The 20,426-nt window shown below is 54.1% G+C and overlaps 2 protein-coding genes across 2 annotated transcripts in view; one reads left to right on the top strand and one right to left on the bottom strand.

The window, feature by feature from the left end:
• DGLUCY (D-glutamate cyclase) overlaps positions 1–5,801 on the top strand; it is a 43,773-nt gene extending 37,972 nt beyond the window's left edge. The window contains exon 12 of the mRNA XM_081105494.1: positions 5,279–5,801. Within this exon, the coding sequence (XP_080961620.1) occupies positions 5,279–5,428 (150 nt within the window). The 3' untranslated portion in view covers positions 5,429–5,801. The remainder of the gene's footprint in view (positions 1–5,278) is intronic.
• Positions 5,802–10,258: 4,457 nt separating this feature from the next.
• On the bottom strand, positions 10,259–13,219 carry GPR68 (G protein-coupled receptor 68; the record flags this gene model as incomplete). Its single annotated transcript, XM_081103277.1, has 1 exon — positions 10,259–13,219. The coding sequence occupies one exon, from the start codon at positions 13,217–13,219 to the stop codon at positions 12,131–12,133; it is 1,089 nt and encodes a 362-aa protein (XP_080959403.1). The 3' UTR covers positions 10,259–12,130.
• Between the last annotated feature and the right edge of the window lie 7,207 nt (positions 13,220–20,426).

Here is a 20,426-nt window from a genome sequence, read left to right as displayed (position 1 = left end):
GCTCCTCAGATCCATAAGGGACACACTCAGGGGGCAGACTCAGTGAGCACCAAAGTCCCACTGAAGCAAGTCTTGCCCTATAGGGTGTCTTCAGCACAGAAGTTATCCCACTGCAGACACAGCTGACTCTCACAGCCAATTGGCCTGGAGGTCAATTCCTCCCAGTGATAATTACAACAATAAAGGCTTAACTACAACAAGACTGTGCACCAAGAGTGTCCACCTCAGGTAATTGGGGAGGCTGAGCCACTGGGCCCTATAGGACACCTAGCACAGAAAGCCACTCTATCAATACAGGGAAGCATAAAAAATGTGGAGACAAAGAAACAGGTCACAAATGACAGAAATGGAGGAAAGCAAACTACAGGATATAGAGTTCAAAACCACACTTATAAGGTTTTTCAAGAATTTTCTAGAAACCACCGATAAATTTAGTGAGACCTTCAAGAAATCTAGTGAAACCCTCGAGGATATGAAAAAGGACCAACTAGAAATTAAGCATGCACTGACTGAAATAAAGAATATTATACAGAGTTCCAACAGCAGACTAGAGGATCACAAGAATCAAGTCAAAGATTTGAAATACGAAGAAGCAAAGAACACCCAACCGGAAAAACAAAAAGAAAAAGAATCCAAAAATATGAAGATAGTGTAAGGAGCCTCTGGGACAACTTCAAGTGCACCAACATCAGAATTATAGGGGTACCAGAAGAAGAGAGAAAGCAAGACATTGAAAACCTATTTGAAGAAATAATGACAGAAAACTTCCCCCACCTGGTGAAAGAAATAGACTTACAAGTCCAGGATGCACAGAGAACCCCAAACAAAAGGAATCCAAAGAGGACCACACGAAGACACATCATAATTAAAATGCCAAGAGCAAAAGATAAAGAGAGAATCTTAAAAGCAGCAAGAGAAAGAAACTCAGTTACCTACAAGGGAGTACCCATACTGTCAGCTGATTTCTCAACAGAAACTATGCAGGCCAGAAGGGAGTGGCAAGAAATATTCAAAGTGATGAATAGCAAGAACCTACAACCAAGATTACTTTACCCAGCAAAGCTATCATTCAGAATAGAAGGTCAGATAAAGAGCTTCACAGATAAGAAAAAGCTAAAGGAGTTCATCATCACCAAATCAGTATTATATGAAATGCTGAAAGGTATCCTTTAAGAAGAGGAAGAAGAAAAAGGTAAAGATACAAATTATGAACAACAAATACACATCTATCAACAAGTGAATCTAAAAATCAAGTGAATAAATAATCTGATGAACAGAATAAACTGGTGAATATAATAGAATTAGGGGCATAGAAAGGGAATGGACTGACTATTCTTGGGGGGGAAAGGGGTATGGGGGATGCGGGAAGAGACTGGACAAAAATCGTACACCTATGGATGAGGACAGTGGGGAGGGGGTGGTAAGGGCAGAGGGTGGGGTGGGAACCGGGTAGAGGGGAGCTATGGGGGGGAAAAAGAGGAACAACTGTAATAATCTGAACAATAAAGATTTAACTAAAAAAATAAAACTATGTTAGATAATAAAAAACAAACAAAAAACAAAACAAAACAGAAAAACACTAAAGTATTTGTATTAAATGAAAGTCATAGAGAACAGAGGGAAATTAAATCCATAGGCTATTTAAAAGCCATTTAATGCAATGGTTTCTACTTTGTCCTTCCCCAAACTAATGTTTTTAATAAGCATGTGATGCATTTAAAAAAAATAAATACATACATAAATAAATAAAAGCAAAAGTACAAGCATACGTTTGTTGAGCCCTTCCTCTGGGTCAGGCCCAGACCTGCTCTGGGTGACAGTGAGGGGTCAGACCCGGCCCCTGAGCAGGGAACTCAGGATCCACAGGGGAGACAACACATGAAAGGTAATTTCAGGAGACAGGATGGAAGTGGGCACAGCAAGCTATTGTGGGGACACAGAAAATGGGCACTTAGCTCATTCAGAGAGCTCAAGGAAGGCTGCCTGGAGGAGGTGGCACTCAGCTGGGCCTTAGAGGGTGAGCAGAATATAAGTAGCAGGTAAGATAGGGAGGGAAGGGCCTTCCGGCCGCAGGAAGGTGCAGGGACCTGAGGCGGTGCAGTGTTCAAGAGAATAACTAGTATGGTCATACTAGAGTTCAGTGGTCACCCTTGGGGGTCCCCGAGTCATTCGGAGACGCTGGGCAGAGCTGTGGCCTGAGATGGTGGTGAGCCTTGCGTGGTTAGGGACAGAGGGATATCCCTCATCTCTGCTCTGTGAGTTGCCTGTAGGGAGGGCCTCCCATACTTAGGGACAGTTCTTTGCGGTCTGATTATAACTGTAGCAGGAGTGGGCACCACGTGGAGAAGCCCGGGAGCCAAACCTGCCCACTCCGGCCTTTGGCTGTGCCCTGGGGTTTTAATTGAGGGCAGAACAAATGGCTGGAGAGCATTCCCCAGACCTTCTCAGGGCCCAAGAGCCAACTAATGACACCTCACAGGAGGGACTGAGGATGGACGGACGGACGGGTGGACGGATGGACGGACTGGCGGAAGGACTGCTGGCTGGCTGGCTAGCTGGATGGATGGATGGGTCCATGAACAGACTGATGGATGAGTGGGTAATGGATGGATGGATGATGCAGAGACGGGAACATGGCCTCTGGCCTTATGCTGGGCTCATTTCCTTCCGCACTTTGATCTCCCACCACTTTTTTTCTAACTTTTTTTATGAGGTATAACTGATATAAGTCACAGGAACCTTAAGTGTACAGTGGGTTCAATTTCGTAAATATAAAAGGATCAGCTTCCCAGGAGACCCCTTCCTCCCACCCCACTCTGAACGGCAATACCACCTAACCATGGATGTCGGTCCACCCTGCTCCCACCGTGAGTCACTGGTGACCAGCCGCTCACTCGGCCTCTAAGCCCAGAAGTCATCCTGGGGCCTCGGTCGCCCCCCACAATGAGCATGGCCTCAGGCCTGTCCACTCTGCCTCCCTTCTGTGCCCCCTCCCTCCTCTCCTGCTCCACAGGCTCCATCTGGAGGGGTGTACCAGCCTCCCGGCGCTCTGCCTCCGCGCTCCCTGGCGTTCTCTCCCCACCAGCCCCCTCTCCCCTTGGAGAGGCTCCAGGAAGACGTGATTCCTGGGAGATTCGCAGGACTCACCGTTGGTCCAGCTCATCTCCATGGCTCTTTGCGGTTGCGTGCCAGCCGGTTCCTGTTGACTGGCCACGCGCACCCTGAGGACCACACGGTCCTCCCTGGGACCCAGAGGATGCGAATGGTGGGAGCAGCGGTGTCCTGGGAGGAAGTGGCCGGAGGGTCCCAGGAGCATTCCCCCATAAAGAGAGGATATGACCCATGGAGAAGAGAGATGGGAGAATACAGCCCAAACAAAGGGCGGAAAATGCCATTCTGGGTCGGCTGGCCCCTGGGAGGGGCTGTCGGACAAACACGCTCTGGAAACGCTCTCGGGCCTCCCTTCCACCTTGGCCTCCAGGGCAGGACGGAAATGGTAGGCTCTCAGGGCAGCTGAGAGCAGAGACAGTTCCTGGCGACATTTGCCAGCGCTCTCGCCATTGTTTTAAAGTTTTCAGTGAGTGCTCCTCCTAGCCCCTTGCTGGGCCCACTTCTGCTCGTTTGACCTGGTTGGCCCTCCTCCTGAAAGCCTGCCTGAGCCACCCCAGTAAACGGGGTTAGGCGCCCTGCCCTGTCCTGTGACCACCCTTACCCCACCTGTACTGCCTGAGCACACATCTAGGCTGTGAGCCCCGGGGGCAGGGACCGTGCCACATCCACCACTGTGTCACCAGTTCAGGGCCTCCATCAAACTTGGGTGGGTGACTGAGTGGATTAGCAATGCCCGAGCAGGAAGCTGTCACATCTTCCTGGTCTTGATTTCTTGGTCCTGTCCTCTCACACCCTCCTTAGTTTGTGGAGAGAAGGGGGTGGGGGAGGACATGTTTGACTTCTTCCCCGCAGGCACCGTCCTCTCTCCTTTTGTTTTCACCTGAGATCTACCTTCCTCTGGGAGAGGAGTTACTCAGCCCGACAGACACACTGGTGGCTTAGACGAGTGGCGGGAAAGAGAAGGAGGGAAGCACATCACTTTAGACAGCTCAAACGCGCCCCCCGCCGCCCCCATTGTACAGATGAGGACAGAGGCACAGGGAGGTTGAAACACCTGCCAGGAAGGACCCAAGTCAGATCCGTCTGATCCCCAACCACGCTGCCTGCGGGGCCCTGGGCTGCAGCGTGAGGAGGGGCCTGTAGTTCCTCCATGGCTCTGCCCGCTCCAGAAGCTGCCACATGCACCCCACAGGAGGCTAACAGCATGGTCTCGGGAGGAATGGGGGCCTTCCTGGCACAGTCAGAGGCCAGCGGCAGGTAGTGCAGAGCTGGGCAGGGGCGAGGTAGGCGGGAAGCAGCCCACGCTGCCCCTGCCACAGGAGGGACTCCTTAGTGTTTGTTAAGAAAATGCAGGTTTCCAGAAAAAGCATATTATGGAAAGAATATGTAGAAGAAACAGCCCAAACTGTGGCCGCTTCTGGCGAGTGGGTTTGGAGCCCAACAAAGCAGGATGCAGGATTTTCTTTTTTTTTTTTTTAAATGTCCTTATTGATTAAGTTTTTACATACATGTCCTTATCCCCACATTACCCCCCATCTCCCCCACTCATTCCCTCACCCCCCTGTTGTCTGTGTCCATTGGTTAGGCCTATATGCATGCATATAAGTCCTTTGGTTGATCTCTCCCCCTTACCCCCACCCTCCGCTACCTTCCCTCTGAGGTTTGACAGTCTCATCGATGCTTCTCTGCTCTGTATCTATCTTTTTGTTCATTAGGTTATAATGTTATTTATTATCCATAAATGAGTGAGATCATGTGATATTTATCTTTCTCTGACTGGCTTATTTCGCTTAGCATCATGCTCTCCAGTTCCATCCATGCTGTTGCAAATGCAAAGAGTTCCTTCTTTTTTACCGCAGCGTAGTATTCCACCATGTAGATGTACCACAGTTTTTTAATCCATTCATCTGCTGATGGGCACTTAGGCTGTTTCCAAATCTTAGCTATGGTGAATTGTGCTGCTATGAACATAGGGGTGCATATATCCTTTCTGATTAGGATTGTTTTTCATGAGGAGTCTCCCAGTGGCATTCATATTTTTAATCGGCACGTCATCATGAAGAAGAGGCCATGTCACGTCCAACGCCCTGCCTCCACTTACATGCTTGTCTGTGTTTCCTTCCCCTCCCCCATTCGCTAATTCTTTCTCTGCCTCCTTTTGTCTCAGGAAGAAAAAATGTTGAGCATCTTGGTGCAGCACCGAGTTCGGAGTGGCGTCTCGGGCAACGTGGGCATGGAGGTGGATGGGCTGCCCTTCCACGGCACCCACGCCCAGATGATCCAGAAGCTGCTAGACGTCACCACGGGGCGCCAGTGACCACACCCAGCACACCGGTGGCGAGTACGGGACAGACGGCCACGTCCGGACCGGGGAGGAGTCCCTGAGGGCCTCTGTACCAGCCTTCCAAATGAGCACCAGCCCGGGAGCTGGCCTGGGACTCTGCATGCCACCTCCGGGAGGGCATAGGGCAGGTGGGCCCCGGACCCTTCCTCTGGGCCTCCCAGTGTTTGTTTCTGTTTGCCAGGTGCCGGAGGCATTGCTGTCAACCCTCCTTCACCTTAGCCAGGGGTGGGCACTTTTTGACTGGAGAGCCACAATGGGTTCTTAAACTGGACCGGAGGGCCGGAACAAAAGCATGGATGTAGTGTTTGTGTGAACTAATATAAATTCAAAGTAAACATCATTACATAAAAGGGTACGGTCTTTTTATTTTTTTATTTTTATTCACTTCAAATGGGGAGGCCGTAGTTTGCCCACAGCTGCGCTTAGCCTCTCAGGCCGCCCACATGGTGTGCTCTGGAGGCCACACGGTAAGCAATAAAGTGCCAGGCAGACCAAGAGCCGTGAGCAAGCCCCCATGCTAACTGTGAAACAGTAAGATGCACACATGTGACGTGCGTATCTATGAAACTCTGGGATTTACTCAAGGTTTACTCACTACCACAGCCAAGGAAATATACCTTTGCAATGCTCTCTTTTCAAACAGCACTTTGTTTACTTAGGCAAAAGATGCCCCCACCTTAACATTTCACACCATCGCCTCCCCCCTCCCTCACCTCCTGAGTCCCCACACCTCCTGAGCCCCCACCTGGGAGCCTCCTCCTCCTCCACCTCCTCCTCATCTCATCCCCCCCCCCAATACCCTGCCTGGAGCCGGATGCTTTGCCCTCCCTGCCCAGGGGGGAGGCAGGCAGCCACACTCCTGGAGCCAGGGCAGGTCAGGCTCTCTAGGACCTAAGTCACTCACAGAGGCCTCCCGGACAACTCTAGCCAGCTTGCCCTTATCTCCTTCACAATCTCCCACTGCACATTTCCGGACAAAACCAGAAACGGAGTCACTGACCACATCCCTTTACACATACCTGTTGGGCCAGCCCGGTAGTGTCTTGTGCTGGCTCATCCAGACGGGGGTGGGGAGGGGGTGGCTAGGGCCCCAGATGCTAACTGAGTCTGCCTAGTTTGTTTTTCTGTTTTTAATTTAAATTCTTTATTGTTGAAAGTATTACATATGTCTCCCTTTCCCCCCACCCCCATTGACCTCTCCCCGGCTGCTCCCAGCCCCAGCACATGCCCTCGCCCCACTACTGCCTGTGTCCATTGGTTACACTGATAGGCATGCATACAAGCCCTTTGGTTGGTCTCTTACCCGCCTCCCCTGCCTTCCCTCTGAGGTTTGACGGTCTAGTTTATTTTCTTGAACATGTGTAGCTTGCTTCTTTATGGGGCATTGACTGGAAAGCATGGGACACATGCTGCAGAAACTACCCCTAGTTGTGCACTCAGCAGTAAGCCCTAAGTGTGTAGGAAGTGATCTGGGGTTCACTCCTGTGCTCCCCCCACAGGGGCGTGGCGGAGCCCCTGGCCAGACATAGCTGGGATGGGGGAGGATGGTCCAGACCGCCCTTTGGCATTCTGGCGGGGAGTCTCCATGTGCAGTCTGTGCCCCTGCTGGTGTGGCATCAGGGCCGGGGCGCCCATTGTAATGAGCTCACAGTCCCTCCGCCTGCAACTTACCGCAGCTCCCGGGACCCTCCCCCGCCCCCCCAGCGGTAAGCTTCCCTGGCCAGCTCTCCTCCAATGACAGGTTTTGCCCCTGATTTGAGACTGCAGAGCTCCGTGTCACAGGGGATTTTGATAGGATTGCACCCTGCATTTTTGAAACCTTGGTGGCTAGAAGAGAGAAACGTCACCGGTAAAGCAGCCGGCACTCTCTGACTCATGTGGGGGAGACAAGAACGTGCCTTCGGTTTTGTAATAGGAATGGAGTTCTGCGCCAGCGCGGGGACATCTGAGGCGTGGCTGTGGAACGGGTTGTCTTCGCTGTGGGCAGAAGTTTATGGGGAGATGATTAAGCTGTTTGGGGAAAAGGCTCAGACCCGGTGGAGCCCAGAGAAGCCAGAGAGTCGGGGTCCGAGCTCTGGAGTGAGAGGCAGGGATAGGCAGGCCCAAGGCCCTGCAGCAGGGGCCATGGTGTAAGGGAAGCCAGGAGAAGGCTCCCTAGCAGGGGCTGCCCAGGGACCACTGGTGCCCTGAGTTCTAGGATCCAGTTTTGATGCTTTTCCACAATATGGTTCCTGCTCAGGCCTTCAGTCATGTTCTGTTCAGGTTTGTCCTGGTCTTGGCTGTGCTTTGGGGAAGGGGCTGTGTCCACGTGGGGAGTGGCGTGGCTGTAACCTGGAGAAGCTGGTTACCGGGGGATAAGAGGTGACCTTGTCCTTGCACGGTGGGGGTGGAGATGGGCTGGGGTCTCCACCAGGATAGACTCGGGGGCATGTGAGCATCCCTGGGCATTTCAAGGAATGCGGGGTTGGGGGGATCCAGGTAGACAGTGTCCGGGATGCTCTGTAGGTGTTCAAGGGCAGGAACATTAAGGTGCCCATGCCCCACACCCCTGCTGGTGGGGCTTGAAGGCAAGCAAACCGGCTAAGGGGGTCAGGACTCCTTAGCCCCCTGCCTGTCCCCTGGCCAAGTGGACCTCACTCAGCTGGGCCAGGCCATCCCCTGCCTCTCCTTGCACAGGCCCTGCTGACCACCAGGCCTACCTCGTCCAGCCCCTGGCGTTCTTCTACTTTCTACCCATTCCATGTGGGCCCCATTGGCTCCACAATGAGGTCGAACTCTCAGATTCGAAAGACCACAGCTCTGGGCAGGATGGAGAAGATGTGGCTTAACTGCAGGTCACATAAACTCGATCTCTGTCAGCAATGTGATGTCCTAGCCCCCCAAAGGCAGTGCATCCGTAGAAGCACAGTGAGGTAGATAAATGGTCCCCTTCTCCTGGGTGCAGGTCAGGCAGACTGAGTCCCACTTCCAATCCAAGCATCGCCTTTGAAGAAGTGGGTTTTATAGGAAGATAAGCGTTTAAACGCTATACGTGGAAGTGGTTTGAAGAGCTGTGTGTCAGAGACTAACAGGACGCTCACCAATTCCGCTTTCTCTTCCTGCATACATAGGAAAACTACATTTCCCAGACTCCTTTGCAGTTAGCTTGGGGCCCTGTGACTGGGATCTGGCCAATGGAATGTGAGTAGCAGAGATATCAACCACTTCCAGACTTGGCCATCAACCCTGTGAGATCCTATTTGTGCATCTTCCCCTACCTGTGTGGATGAAAGGGAAGACCCCCCACCCCCACCCCCCGCCCCCCAAAGACCCTGGGACCTCTTGATATAACCTGAATCACTGCCATCACTCGGGAATACACTGTCAGGAAGCAGCCGCTCATGACTTCGCAGGAACCAGGGATAAACTTTTGTTTAAGGCACCGTGGTTTGGCAGGTAAGCACTGCTATTAATCCAGCCTTGTCTAACGCACGCTTGGCTTAACACACCGCCTGCAGGGTCACATGGCTCCAGACGCCAGAACTAAGGCCAGTGGGGAAAGTGGCTCCACTTTGCCTCATCAGATTTTCTTCCCAACCTTGGAGTGACTTGCCTTGGGTGGTAGCAAATTAGTGTCATGGGTGGTATCTGTTGAAAAATTGGACCGTCATTTTGGGGGACATACATGGGATAATTCATCGGTACATCCCCGCACTGATATTAATGTCCAATCTCGTAGGGTCCTTCTGTTGAGTTGAAGTAGATGGACTTGAAGTCCCACCATTTCCCCAGAGCACTGGGCACCATTGTGACCCCCGGGAGATGGCCGCCAAAGACCGTTGTCTGGCCAGATGAGGTCCTGGAGACTGCGGGGCCACCGGCTGTAAGCAGCAGTTTTTTCTGAAAAGCACTGACCCAAGCTGGCCCGATTCTGGCTCTCCCTGGGTTGTACCGGTCAGAGGACAGCAGCAGATGGGGGTGTATTCTGTGCTGGAAACGTCTCCCACCCTTGTCTGGCCACCCTGCAGACCACTGTGCGTAAACAGGAAGATGAGCCTCCCCTTGCTCAGCATCTGGTGAAACAGGAAGTGGATGGCTTCTGCCACCTCCAGTCCATACCAGCTGGACCTTTCCCTCCGCCCATTCTCTCAGGAGAGAAAGGAATCCTGAGCGCCCACCATGTCCTCTGTTTGGAAGAAGGATTGACTCTTCCCAAACACTTCAGGACTCCGGGAATCTGACCCCGAGAGGGATTAAGTGACTAAAACTGAATGTACATGTTAATGGGATGAGTTAATCCTCGGTAATAAACACGGAGCCGGCCCCTACAGAGACGGTGCTCAGGCCTGGCCAACAGATGTGTCTTCCTCACCACACCCGAGATGACTCCATCAGGCCTTTCTGCTTTGTAACCTTCCCCAGTGCGGGGCGGCCCGTCTGACCAGCCCTCCTCTCCGCGGGGGGCAGCTCTCAGCAGGGGTCAGGTGTCCAAAGACAGAGGAGTGATATTCTCCAAACCACAGGGCTGGGCTCTGTCCGCAAAGGGTGAGTCCCAGAGTGGATCTGCAACAAGTGCTGAAGGGCCGAAGACACGGATCTCAAGAGCAGGGAGAGAAGACCTACTTCACTTGAGGGCTCCGTGCTCCCTGGACACTGGGGGTGATCAAGGGCAACTCCCCCCATTGCCTTGTTCATGTTCCCTGTGAGCAAGTCAATCCTTCGACCTTCCCGACTCCACTGGGTGTTTCAAGGCCCCTCTAGACCCTCCTGGTGTTAGGAGACCCCCCCTTCCCCACAAGGACTACAGCACACGCCAGCTGGGGCTGGTTATTCTGTTTTATTTGCAGACTCACAGTTGCTACATAAATCAATTGCGCAGCCCAACACACACATACTTGGCATAAAAGAGAGGACGATACGAAAACACAACTCTTGATAGTAAACAGAATCGCCCTCAGCTCTCCCCAGTCCATCCTGGTGGGAACACTGGTGTTTAAGGTCAAAATATGGAATGAGGAGGCATGGAGGGCTCAGCCGGTGCCATGGCCCCAGTAGGATCCCGGGCTGGGGCGGGCGGGCTTTTCTTGGTTGTGTGGCCATTTCAGCCACCTTCAGACCTTCAGGAAGGGGAAGCGAACCCTCCATAAGGAGCTGGGGCAGGTGCTGCCCAGTCAAAGCCAAGTGTAGCCCTGGGACCCCACTTCCCTAGAGCATCCCTGGCAGATAGAGGGGTGGGGATGTGAGGAGAAAGATCGAAGACGTTCTTCCTGGCCCTGCTTTTAGCAGATTCCACAGTTGTTCTACTGGCACCAGCTTCCATCTCCCCACCCCTCGTCCCTCCCCAGACTTGAGCCCACCTGTCCCCTTGTGTGTGAGGGACTCACATCCCAGGGACATGAGAGCTGGCCCCAGCCATCGGCCAGGCCGCCTGAAGGGCTAGCATGTCTGTTAAAGTGGGCAGGTCCCTGGAGCAGGAGTAAGCTCTTCTGGTCCTTGGTGTGAGTGCCGGGGCAGGGGCTCCACATGCCTGGCAGAGCTGCAGGGGCGCTGAGCCCTCCAGGACAGGGCGGAAGGTGGCGGTCAGCACCCTGGGCGACGTGGCCCACGGGCCCACTCTCACGCTCCAGGTGGCTGAGGTGGGCGATCTGGCCGAGCCGTGCAGGACAACAAAGGAGGCGAGGGGCGCCCAGGGACACCTCCTCTCCCCGTTACAGAGACTGAGAGATGCCAGAGACTGCATCTGTTTTGTTTTGTTGCATCTGAGAATTAGACATTCCCTTGTGGGTGCGGCAAGGGGCGGAGGCAGAGGCCGCGGTGGGCGTGGGGGACACTGCCCATAGTCACGTGACCCTAGCCTCAGGGCCTTGGCACACAGCTGTCATGGAGACCCTGGCATTTTAAACATGGACACACACACACACACACACACACACCCAGGGCTGGTGCTCCTGGGCAGACGGAAACAACACTGGAGCGGAGGAATCCGTGTGGGAACGTGATTAGACGCCGGGGCTTTAGGCCTCTGTCCTGACACGTGTGCTTCAGAGCTGACTGTTTAAAGGGCCACAGACATCGGCCTGGGAGCCCCAAGTCCGGTTTTCCATCAGCCCTGGGGCTTGGGGCACCTGCTCGGCTCTCTCTACTCAATGCTGTGTTGGGGTCTCTGCTCTGCGTGGCACTCCTGCACTGTCCCCCGTGCACACCACCAGCACCCCAGATGCTTCCCCCCATTCCTGCTCCCCTCCAGCCTCCTGGCCCCACTCCTCTTCCTTCCGAGGCCCTTGTGGGTGGGGCTAGTGTTCATGATTGACAATGCAGCTTTGCTCACCTCCTTGGATGACACCATTCGTTTAGACAGGAGTCCTCTATGGCAGCAACGGCTCTGGAAGGCCCTGGCCGGCGCACACCCAGTCCCCACCCTCCTCTCCCAACGCCCCTCTATGCACGTGCACTCCCCCACCCTGCTTCTCTTGGAAAACCTCCTGCAGGTGACAGTTCACCTTCTTCCTCCCGCCAGCAGCCCCGCCTGCAACAGAAGACAGGACTGCCGGGCTCACCCCATCGGGCTCAGCAATGCACGCTCCCTGGAACAGAGAGGCCTTGCCCCGGCAGAAAGAGGCGCCCGCGCTTGGCAAAGCGTCGCCAGCCAGCCAGCAAGCTCAGACCTCACTTCACGCCACACCTGGGTGCCTCCGGCTAGGCCAGCCCGGCGGGGGGCAGCCCTTCCCCTTTAGGCGAGTTAGGGGTCTGGAAGGTCGACTGGAGCTTCCGTAACAACTCGGGCTCCTCGCTTCTCACCCCGGAGGCCTCGGGGGTGCCCAGCGGGTAGGCCTCCCGGGGCCCGCGGGTCCTGGAGCAGGTGAGGAGGGCGCGGCAGGCGGCGCGCAGGCGGGCCATGTCCCGGTGGGTGGTCTCGCTGACGAAGCAGTACAGCACGGGGTCGGCCACGCAGTTGAAGGTGGTGAGCAGCAGGGAGAAGTGGTAGGCGTTGAAGGCGCTCTGGGCGAACTGGCAGCTGGACTCCCAGAGGCTGCGCACGAGCAGCAGCACGTGGTAGGGCAGGAAGCAGGCCAGGAAGATGACCACGGTGCTGAGCACCAGCCGCTGGATCTGGTCCTTGCGGCTCTGCTGGGTGCCGTGGCTGCGGCGCACGGCCCGCAGGATGCCCCGGTAGGCGGCCAGCAGCAGGCAGAGCGGGAAGAGGAAGCCCACCAGGAAGCGGTAGTAGTTGATGTGGCGCTGCCAGGGCTCCAGCGGGTAGTGCTCGAAGCAGACGCGGTGCTGGTCCTCGTCCTCCACCACCTCCGTGTGCAGGAGGAAGTACACGCTGGCCAGCAGCTCCTTGGCCCAGATGACCACGCTGACGCCCACGGCCGCCTTCAGGGTGCGGAACTGGTGGAAGCGGAAGGGATGGGCCACGGCCAGGTAGCGGTCGATGGAGATGCAGCAGAGGAAGCCCACGCTGATGTAGATGTTCTCGTAGAGGAGGATGCCGCACACCTGGCAGGACAGGTCGCCGTACGACCAGTTGTCGTGCTGCAGCACGTACTGCAGCCAGAAGGGCAGCGAGCAGATGTAGAAGAGGTCGGCCACGGTCAGGTTGAACAGGTACACGCCCAGCTCGTTCCGCGCCTTGATCTGCAGGTAGCCGAAGTAGAGGGACAGGCAGTTGGCCGGGAAGCCCACCACCAGCACGGTGACGTAGACCACGGGGGCCAGCGTCTGGTGGATGGTGTGGTCGATGGTACAGTTCGGGCGGGAGGTGTCCGCAGTGATGTTCCCCATCTTCGGGCCTGCGGGGGCCTCACCCGTCCTGGCTCAGGAAGTGGGCCTCTCTGCCGCCATGGCCTTCACAGGCTGCCCCTCCTTGGCGGTGGGTGAGCTTCTGAAAGTCAAAGGCGGGAAAGGCTTAGAAGAAGAGCAGCTGACATGTATAAAGCACCTACTGTGTGTCAGGTGCTGTTCTAAGTGCCTCACTTAATCTAGGGCAGTGGTTCCTAACCTGTGGGTCGGGACCCCTTTGGCAGTCGAATGACCCTTTCACAGGGGTCGCCTAAGACCATCCTGCATATCAGATATTTACATTACGATTCATAATAGTAGCAACATGACAGTTATGAAGTAGCAACGAAAATAATTTTATGGTTGGGTCACAACATGAGGAACTGCATTTAAAGGGCCAGAAGGTTGAGAACCACTGATCTACAGGATGATCCAGCCAACCAGCTCCACCTCCACTAGGACCTCTGAACGCGGTTTATGTGTCCCCACACTCCTTCCCCGGCTGGTCCCTTATTTATGCTCCTGGTCACCACGGCACAGCCCATCCTGAGCCCAGCTCTCCAGGGAACAGCAAGGGACCAGCCACTATCTTCCTACCGGCTCACAGGAATGGACCCGGTCAGTCCACATGGAGGCCACCGCCCCTCCTGGGACCTCTCCAGGCAGCACGGGAGCGGCCTGGCCTTGCCCGCATCCCATAGTGCTCTGGCAGGAAGAGAAGGCTGAGCTTCCCTGAGCACTGCCTGAATTCCTGGGTGTTTGTTTGCTGACCCTCCTCGCTTCCACGGAGCTTGGGGACCCCCATGGGAGACAGCGCAGGACCAGGCATTGACAGACATGAGCTCCAGGCCAAGGTCAGCCGCTGACAAGTCATATACAGTGGGGCCTTGACTTACGAGTGTCCCGACTAACGAGTTTTTCGAGATACGAGCCGTCTCTCGGCCGATTTTTTGCTTTGAGTTGTGAGCTAAAATTGGGGTTACGAGCCAGCTTCAGATACCCCACCGCTGGTTGGCGCAGCGAATGTCACACTGAACGCCACAACATCAGCCCAGCATCACGTGTCTCACTCGTTCACTTTAAGATTTGACATACGAGTAATCTGAGTTATGAGCTCCGTCACGGAACGAATTAAACTCGTAAGTCAAGGCCCCACGGTACCCTTTCTGAGCCTCAGTTTCCTCCTCTGTAACGTGAGGATAGAAACGCCTGCCCTCGGGATCAGGAGGGGCCACAGAAGATGACGGATGTCAAAGTGCGCGGCACTGTTTTTCTTGCAGCCAAGAGGCGGAGTCTTACATCAGCGAAAAGTTCCTGAGAACTTAAAGAAAACCCTGCATATACAAATACATTTGAATAAGACGGAATAACATTTTTTGTTGTAAGCCTACTTTATAAACCAATATATCAAAGCCAAAGCTCTGAGCTTCTCTATTGATTTAACACTTCTGGTTCAGATGAGAAATCTGGCTGTGTCTAAATCAGCATCTTTTTCAACCTTTGTTCCCCCCACAATTACCCTCCCAAGGAGCCCTTTTAGACGCATCCCCCGACACCCCAGCTCCATGAAATGGTGATACCTCAGGTATACTGCATATCTGTGTATGTGCCCTTTGGGGGGGGGGGGGTGACAAATCATTTAATACCTAAGACTAATAATCATTTAATATCTAAGTTTTTTTCACCCCACCCAAGAACTAGCCTGCACACTCCCCCCCCCGCCCCCCGAGAATGCATGGTCTACACCAGGGGTCCTCCAACTACGGCCCGCGGGCCACATGCAAATACAAATATTGTATTTGTTCCCGTTTTGGTTTTTTACTTCAAAATAAGATATGTGCAGTGTGCATAGGAATTTGTTCATAGTTTTTTTTTAAACTATAGTCCGGCCCTCCAACGGTCTGAGGGACAGTGAACGGGCCCCTTGTTTAAAAAGTTTGAGGCCCTAACTGGTTTGGCTCAGTGGATAGAGCGTCAGCCTGCGGATGCAAGGGTCCCAGGTTCAATTCCAGTCAAGGGCATGTACCTTGGTTGCAGGCACATCCCCAGTAGGAGGTGTGCAGGAGGCAGCTGATCGATGTTTCTCTCTCATCGATGTTTCTAACTCTCTATCCCTCTCTGCTGGGAGCCGGTCCATCCTTGCTGTTTCAAGGGACCTGGCGTATATAGCATACTGTTCTTAATATGTTTGCTCACCTTCTTGGCACTATGTGTTTTAACCAAGGTCACCTCTCTGAGAAAGGTTGTTTCCCCAGGTAGGGATTTTCCCCTGAAGTTAGGGAGGGAATAAAACCCCTTAACTAAGTGCCAGGAGGGTAATTAATCACTTTAACTATGAACAATCATGCTTAAGCTACATAATCTTTACTCCCTGGAATGGAGATAAGAAACGCCCTAACCTTTGTAATAGAGATTGATAGGATTGGAATCAACTGGTATAAATACAGATGTAACAAGACAACAGGACACAGAACCTAGACAGAACCTAGACACAGAACCTACACAGAACCTAGAGACAGAAGAACTTCGCTGGAGAGAACATGGCAAAAGATCCTGGACAGAAACTGGAGACAGAACCTAGAGACAGAACCTAGCGAGAGAACATGGCAAAAGATCCTGGACAGAACCTGGACACAGAACCTAGACACAGAACCTACCGAGAGAACCTGGCTGAAGAACCTAGAGACAGAACCTGGCTACAGAACCTGGATAGAACATGGCAAGAGAACCTGACTAGAACCTGGTGACTGAATCTGGCTGGAGAACCTAGCGAGGGAACATGGCTACAGAACCTGGCTGGAGAATCTGGAGAACCTAGCAAGAGAACATGGACACAGAACCTGGCTGGAGATCCTAACCAGAACTTCGCTGGAGATCCTGACCAGAACTTGGCTGGAGATCCTGGCTAGAGATCCTGGCTAGGCTGCTGATCAACTGAACGCTGTCTCCGTGTCATTCCTTCTTCGCCGACTCCATCCACACCTTTGGGGACCCCTGGACCTGCTGGGGTTGGACCCCAGCACCTCTCCCTTACTCTCTGTGAAAAATCAATAAAATATATTTTAAAAAAAATAAAAAATAAAAAGTTTGAGGACCCCTGGTCTACACAGCTGCAGATGCGGCATGAGAGGCCTGAGTGAGGTGGTGTGGCAGCACCAGCAGGTCACCCCTGCCCTTTGCTCTCTCTTCACCATAGTCAAGACCAGAAGAGAATCCCCTCAGCATTCAGGACCCACATCTCATCACCTGCCAACCGGGGCCCCTCCCCCCGCAACCTGTGGCCTGTCTTGGCTCCCACTGGCCCTGTGGCCCCTGAGCCAGAGCTCAGGCTGGAAATGGGTACAGTGTGCTGGGGAAGGGTCAGACACATCAGTCCAGCAGTTCCCTGTCTGGGGTTCTGGGGTTCCCCAGAAAGCAAATGCTCAATCTTATACACATACTAGAGGCCCGGTGCATGAAATTTGTGCACTTGGGATGGGGGGTTCCCTCTGCCTGGCCTGCGCCCTCTCACAGTCCGGGAGCTCTTGGGGGGATGTCCAACCACCTCCATAAGCAGGCAGTTGAACATCCCTCTCATAGTCCAGGACCCCTCACTCCTTACTACCCGCCTGCTCGCTGCTCCTTAGTGCTGCCGCGGAGGTGGGAGAGGCTCTCACCACCTCTGCTATACTCGCCAGCTGTGAGCCCAGCTTCTGGCTGAGTGGTGCTCCCCTGTGGGAGTGCACTGACCACCAGGGGGCAGCTCCTGCATTGAGCCTCTGGCCCCCGGTGGTCAGTGCACATTATAGTGACCAGTCATTCTGGTCGTTCCGCCATAATGGTCACTTAGGCTTTTATTATATAGGTGAGTGTGTGCATTTTTCCTGGGAAGAGGGCCTGTAACTTTCATAAGCGTCTCTAAAACAGGCAGGAGATGGGCCTGGTTGGTCCAAAGCTGCTGCCTTCTCACCTCTACCCCCCATGGCTCTCTCCATAGCCAAGCCCACCCCACCAACTCTCCCACTCTGCCCCCCACCGTTACCACTCAACACCTACAATGCAGACCAGATCCTCCTCCTCCTTGCTTAAACCCACTGATCCGTTTCTTATCACACCTATGGCAGGACCCAAATTCCTTATGGAATGTTGGCCATTCTTCAGTGCACTGTTCTCTGGCATGGAGCACATTCACATTGTTGTGCAACCGTCACCACCATCCATCTCCAGAATTCTTCATCTGCCCCAACTGGAAAACTGTCCCCATTTACACTGGCTCCCCACTCCCCTGTCGTCCCCCACACCCCCGGCCCCTGGAACCCCCCATTCTACTTGCTGTCTCTAGGAATTTGACTATTCTAGGTCCCACATACAAACGGAGTCGGACAGTTTCTGTGTTTTGTGTGACTGGCCTATTTAACTTCGCATAAGGTCCTCAAGGCTCGCCCATGCTGTAACGTGCCGGAAGGTCCTTCCTTGTTAAGGCTGAGGGCTACTCCGCCCTATGCATGTACTGCATTTTGTTTTCTCATCCACTTGTCAATGAGCAGGTGGGTGGTATCTACCTTTTGGCTGTTGCGAATAACGCTGCTGTGAACATGGGCGTGCAGGTATCTGTGTGCGTCCCTGCTTTCTGTTTTGGGGGGCATACACCACACGTGGAATCGCAGGACCACATGGTAACTCCATTTTTAACCTTCTGAGGAACTGTCGTCCCATTTTCCGCAGCGGCCGCATCATGTTGCATTCCTCCCACCAGTGCCCAGGCTTTGCTTGTTTGTTTGTTTGTTTGTTTGTTTTTTCTGTTTGTGTTTTTGTTTTGTTTCCATGTTCTGATGGTGAGAGGAGGGGAGAAGGCCAGCTGAGACCTGTGACCCCTAAGCTCTGCCCACAGCCCAGCGGAGTCAGAATCAGGCCCTCCTTGCCCTCCCTGCGCCAGCTCTCCTGTCCATGGATCCCAGCCCCGCGCCTGTGGGGCCGAAGGGTCCACCGGCCCCGCTATGAGGAAGTGCACAGCAGCGCAGCCCCCCGCCCCCCGGCCTCCGCCCCCCTAGCCCAGGACCTCAGGTTCCCCCCCCGTCCCCGTCCAGATGCAATCCACCCACAGGAAGCTAACATCCATTCATAAACACAGGCCCTCCCAAGCCAATAAGACAGGGCCAATGAGCCACCGCGAGAACACGCCCTGGCAGGTCTCAACAATCCCCTGAGAGCCACCAGGCCCAAAGCCTGGTGTTTACCCGTGTGAGCGAGTATATGCACGGGGTGGGCCGGGTCAACCGCTCACGGCTTCCTCTTTCTTTACTGAGTGAATTCTGGCACCCAAGGTCACAAATAGTCAAGCCTGCAGGGCAAGGAAACATGGACTCTGTAAAGTACCTCCTGCGTTCACTTTGGAACAAAACAAGGGTTCTGACATTCTAGACAGGGGTTCAGACCCTGGTGCCTGAGTCACCGGAGGACCTGCCGCCGCAGATGACTGAACCACAACGTGAGGTTCTGACCCCGAGCGTCTGAGCCTGAGTCGGGGCCGGAGAACCGGCCACAAGCTCCCAGGTGCCGCGGGTGCTGCGGCCCGTGACCCACACTTGGAGGAGCCAGGGACCCACAGGTCCAGAAAGTCTGGGGTTTCCTCCTGATCGAGTGTTCGACACGAGGTCCCAGGCTGGGGAGCGGAGGCGGCTGGAAGGGGAACTGGAGACCCGGCAGCCCCGTGGTCAGCGCCAGGACACAGCCTTTGGGAGCTCAGCAGCCTGACGCCGGCTTTTCAAATATGGCGACTGCATCTGTATCTCAAACCAAAATGACTGTGCTTACACTTTATATTTGCAAAATCTTTTGCCGTCCCCAGAGCCTTTCACATCTGCCCTCTTGCCTGATCTTCACAACAGCCTCGTCAAGTCCCCCGTGTTAGGGACAAGGAAACTGAGGCTCCAGGAGAGGGTAGTGGCTTGCCCAAGAGCCCAGCACCTCTGGGTTTCCTTAGACAAGTATCTGTGGAGCATCTGCAAGGTCCTCAGCACCAGACCAGACACGGGACTGCGGGATAAGGAAGAAATGGCTCCCGCCCTCAGGGCACCTCCAATCTCCTAAGATTCCAGGAAGGCCACTTGCAGGAAGGACTGCACCGCAGGCCATGGACGGCGGGCTTCCTGCCCGTCCCTCCCACTCACATTCACTGCTGGTCTGTGCTTGTCACTCTGCCCACTCTTGTGGGATGACAGCTCCTCCACAGTTTCAGCCCCTCTGCACTCTCAGGGCGCGCAGACCGCACCACCCTCCCCAGCTTCCTGCCACCTTCCTGCCACAGGACGTGCTCAGCGAGGCCTGCCCGCCTGCTTCTCCACTGGTCTGCTGCCTGCCCAGTCACTCAGGGTGGATGGCTGGCCTTCAGCTTCTCCCCTCACGCCCCCCGCCCCCAGCATCCACTCCATTACCCAGTTCTACCATTTTCAACTCTTAAATGTTTCCACATCCGTCTCCTCTTTAGCTCCCCGACCAGTGCCCCGATGGGCGTGGTCAAGGCTTCCTCGCCAGAATCAGTTCCATGGCATCTCACCACCCTCAAAGCCATCCTCTAACACCCAAATCTAACCTAGTCCCTCCTGCTTTGAACCCTTGAATGGCTTTCTAATCGTCCACCTGTTCATCATCCGTCCATCCACCCACCCACTCTCCCATTCACTTATCCATGCACACAACAAATGCGTATCTATTGTATGGAGGGCACTGAACACTGGCTCCTAGGGTAACTCAAGTTGCTTTTAGTCTCACGGGGAGGGGGGCGGGGGAGGAGATAAGTGAACCAGCTCCTAAGAGAGAGGAGGATTTTAAGGGAGCTCGTTAGAGGGGACCTAACCCAGCCAGAAAGCCTTCCTGAGGAGCAAGTTATGCTGAGACCAGGAGAAGGGGAAGGGCTGCCTGAGGAGACAGGCGTTTCTGCTGTAGACACATGTGTGCAACAGATCAAATCCAAGAGAGAGAGAATGGGCTCCTCCGGGAACTGAAAGTAGCTTGGCATGACTGGTCAGAGAGGAGATAAGAAGAAGCTGTGGTAACTAACAATTAATTAGAAGGGAGGTGGGGAACAGTCAGGGACAAATCTGAGGTGTTCCTGACTCTGAGTGATTAGTCCTTATTAGCTCTAAAAAAAATTATTTTTTAGATGGATAACTGGGTGGGCGGATGGGTAAATGGATGGGCAGATACATGGATGAGAGGTAAATGGATAGAT

This window comes from Myotis nattereri (genome assembly GCF_964212035.1).
Source record: "Myotis nattereri genome assembly, chromosome: 1".
NCBI classification, from domain to species: Eukaryota; Metazoa; Chordata; class Mammalia; order Chiroptera; family Vespertilionidae; genus Myotis; species Myotis nattereri.
This window is presented reverse-complemented; position numbering and strand designations above follow the sequence as displayed.